Genomic DNA, 3426 nt, shown 5'->3' with positions numbered 1-3426 from the left:
AATTTTGAATTTTGTTATTCATAAGAATGGTCTTGTATTTACATACAAAATAAATGTTTAAGATTAACTGCATTATATTTATGTAGACTTCATTATAAAATAAATATTTTTGTATCTTTGTATATTTATTATCTATAATTTCTATTGTTTTATTTTTTATACTTTGCATTTCATATCGAAGTTTAGAGTCAATCAGCATGACATTGTCATTTAAGTGAGTTCTCTTTATCTTCTACTTTGAATGACATTTTGTTTACTAATTTTTGTCTTCAATAATATTTTATATGTCATGGAGTCTTTGTCATTTAAGTGAGTTCTCTTTATCTTCTACTTTGAATGACATTTTGTTTACCAATTTTTATCTTCAATAATATTTTATATGTCATGATTCAATCTTTTTTTAATAATGGAAATAAGTTGAGAATAAAGGTTTGGAGAGGATTTTATAATTTTAAAATTATTTGGTTATTAGATTCATCTCTCTTTTTTCATTATTAACAAAATTTGTAATTGGAATGGTCTTGTATTTACATACAAAATAATTGTTTAAGATTAATTGCAATATATTTATGTAGACTTTATTATAAAATAAATATTTTTGTGTCTTTGTATATTTTTTCTCTATAATTTCTATTGTTTTAATTTTTATACTTTACATTTCATATCAAAGTTTAGAGTCAATCAACATGAGATTGTCATTTAAGTGAGTTCTCTTTATCTTCTACTTTGAATGAAATTTTGTTTACTAATTTTTATCTTCAATAATATTTTATATGTCATGATTCTTCTCGAATATCATTTAAGTGAGTTCTCTTTATCTTCTACTTTGAATGACATTTTGTTTACTAATTTTTATCTTCTACTTTGAATGAAATTTTGTTTACTAATTTTTATCTTCAATATTATTTTATATGTCATGATTCATCTCCTAAGTGAGTTCTCTTTATCTTCTACTTTGAATGACATTTTGTTTACTAATTTTTATCTTCTACTTTGAATGAAATTTTGTTTACTAATTTTTATCTTCTACTTTGAATGAAATTTTGTTTACTAATTTTTATCTTCAATAATATTTTATATGTCATGATTCATCTCCAATCTATGCCTTACGGCGTTTCCTTTGCAACATCTGGTGCAATTGCTAGTATAAATCTTTTGTCAACGCTGAGTCATTTTTTAAATATTAAATGCTTGAACCATTGCCAAATTGCATGAATCATTTCTTAAATATAAAATGCTTGAAAAAATGCCAAAGTGCATACAAGTCTTCAGTCAGTCCGTCTAGGTATACAATATCAAGTCGTTCAAGTGGGATAGATAACATTCAACATTCAGTACGCCATTAGTGTAGCTATACCGTGTGGAATCGTTCAAGATGAACAAACAACATTCAAAAGTCTCGTTCAATGGCGGACGGCAGTCAATCCGCCATTGGGGCAGGTATACCGTATCGGTTCCTTCAAGTAGAACAGACAAAACCCAACCGCAATCATGAAAACGTTATAATGGGATATACCGTATCGAGTCGTTCAAGTTGAACGGACACCATTCAAAGGCCAGATATCGCACTCATGAACACTGCACTAGTGAACACGTTATAATAGGCTTGAGACTATGGTGTGGCAGCAGGGTAGCTTACTGATTATTGATTTTAGAATGGGGAACAGTGAGAAAAATATGAGAGAGCAATTTCCACAGATTCTGTCTTGTTTTTTTCTCCTGCTTGTGTTGCTGCTCCTTCATATAAAACCTGGCAATGCGAAAAATGCAGCTTCCGACAGAATAGTGTTGGGCTCTTCTCTCACTGGTAATCAGACCAGGATTTCTAAAGGCGGTATCTCTAAATTTGGATTTTTCAATCTCAACCACAACAATGTTGAAAAATGGTATGTAGGAATTTGGTATGCCCAGGCTTCACAGCAAACAATCGTTTGGATGGCCAACAGGGATCAGCCGCTACAAAACGCTTCTGGCGTTTTTCATCTCACAGCAGACGGGAGTCTCCTTCTGTCTTACGGAAAATCGACCGTCTGGTCGTCGAAGGGGAATGGGAAGAAGCCCTCTTCAGCTGTGATAAGGGATTCTGGTAACTTAGTGGTGCTGAGCGCTGAGAATAGTGCTGAAATCATTTGGCAGAGTTTCGACCATCCAGAAAATACATGGTCGCCACGGATGAAGGTTACTAATACCCAGGCGCTTTCGTCGTGGAGAAGCCCATGGGATCCGAGCCCTGGACCCTTCACCCTACGGATGTATCCAGACGGAGCCAAGCAGTTTGTGCTGTTGTGGAAGAATCGCACCACATACTGGGAGAGTGGCGTTTGGAACGGTAAAGATTTCAGCAAATTTCTGGCGTGGCCGTCGAATTTCTGCAGTGCAATAAGAAATAGTTTATAAACGATTATTTGTCATTTTTGCTTGTTTGAATAATATCGGTCTTCAGGTTTTTAAACTTTGCAATATATTCCTCAGATGTGTCGAAGTCACCCTTCTTTAGGTTGGAGAGATTAGTTTCAAGTCAGTGGACTAGAGTAGTATTTATTGTTGCAAAGAGACTTTTGAAGTTATTATAGATTTCCTTTGGACCTTTGTTATCATTGGTATGATGAATGCAATTAAACTGACATAAAGACTGATCAACCTAATAGCTTCATCCTTCTTTAAACATACCAAGTTATCATGGTCATCATTTTCAGCAAGAAGTGGCCTTGATGAGTACATACATACACCTTTGCTTCTCTGTTGGAACCACTCTCAAGCATCTTGAAACAATTAATGGTATTGTTAAAATTTTAAGTCAAAGTTGGAGTTCTCCTTTATTTTACTTTTTCTATCCATTCTCCTTTATCTTACCTTTTCTATCCTTTTACTTTAAGATTTAATATTACCAGTGATTACCAAGGTGACAAGCTCCTCAAAGCTGAATCCCTATCTTTGTTTTGTCTTAAATGGTGCTTGGCATGGAGTCATGGACAGGGTGATATTTTCCTAAGTGTCCCATACCGCTCTCAGGCTCTTAAATGGGCCTAGAAACTTCTAATAAAGTGCTTAAAATGTCACCAGAGATGGATGGAATGCCTTGGAAACAGTGTTGGCCTTATTGTGCAATCTTTCTAGATTTGGAAATGTCATATTCTATTATTTTTTATTTTTCTAGTTAGTAATGAAACTGCTGACCTTACGCTACCAAATTATGATTGTTTCTGTCAGTTTTGAAATTAATTTCTTTATCATCTTGTCTCTTACAACCAACTTAATTCCAGCAAGTTGTGGAAGCTGGTTCACTTTCATGAATACATAAAGAAGGCATGTGCTTTTTTGTTTCTATGTTTGTTGTTCCTAAACTTTGAGACAGTAAGTGGCATAAGTCACTGCCCATCTCAAATTGGAGTCACCCCTTAATGCCATTTTACAGGTGTATATGAT

The 3426-nt window shown here is 33.8% G+C and overlaps 1 protein-coding gene across 1 annotated transcript; it reads left to right on the top strand.

Moving 5' to 3' along the window:
• Positions 1–1614: 1614 nt before the first annotated feature.
• LOC149233762 (S-locus-specific glycoprotein S6-like) lies at positions 1615–2397 on the top strand. The gene has a single exon (XM_089382286.1). It carries the CDS (start codon positions 1615–1617, stop codon positions 2395–2397), a length of 783 nt encoding a protein of 260 aa, XP_089238412.1.
• Positions 2398–3426: the final 1029 nt, after the last annotated feature.

This window comes from Pinus tabuliformis, chromosome J (genome assembly GCF_031772625.1).
Source record: "Pinus tabuliformis cultivar Carrire ecotype Pingquan chromosome J, CPIR1, whole genome shotgun sequence".
Classification (NCBI taxonomy): Eukaryota; Viridiplantae; Streptophyta; class Pinopsida; order Pinales; family Pinaceae; genus Pinus; species Pinus tabuliformis.
Note: the sequence above shows the minus strand (reverse complement) of the source record. Positions and strands in the feature narration are given on the sequence as shown.

What these genes read in the sequence shown, in the direction of transcription:
- LOC149233762 (XM_089382286.1), top strand. Translation starts at nt 1,615, where the DNA reads ATGGTGTGGCAGCAGGGTAGCTTACTGATTATTGATTTTAGAATGGGG.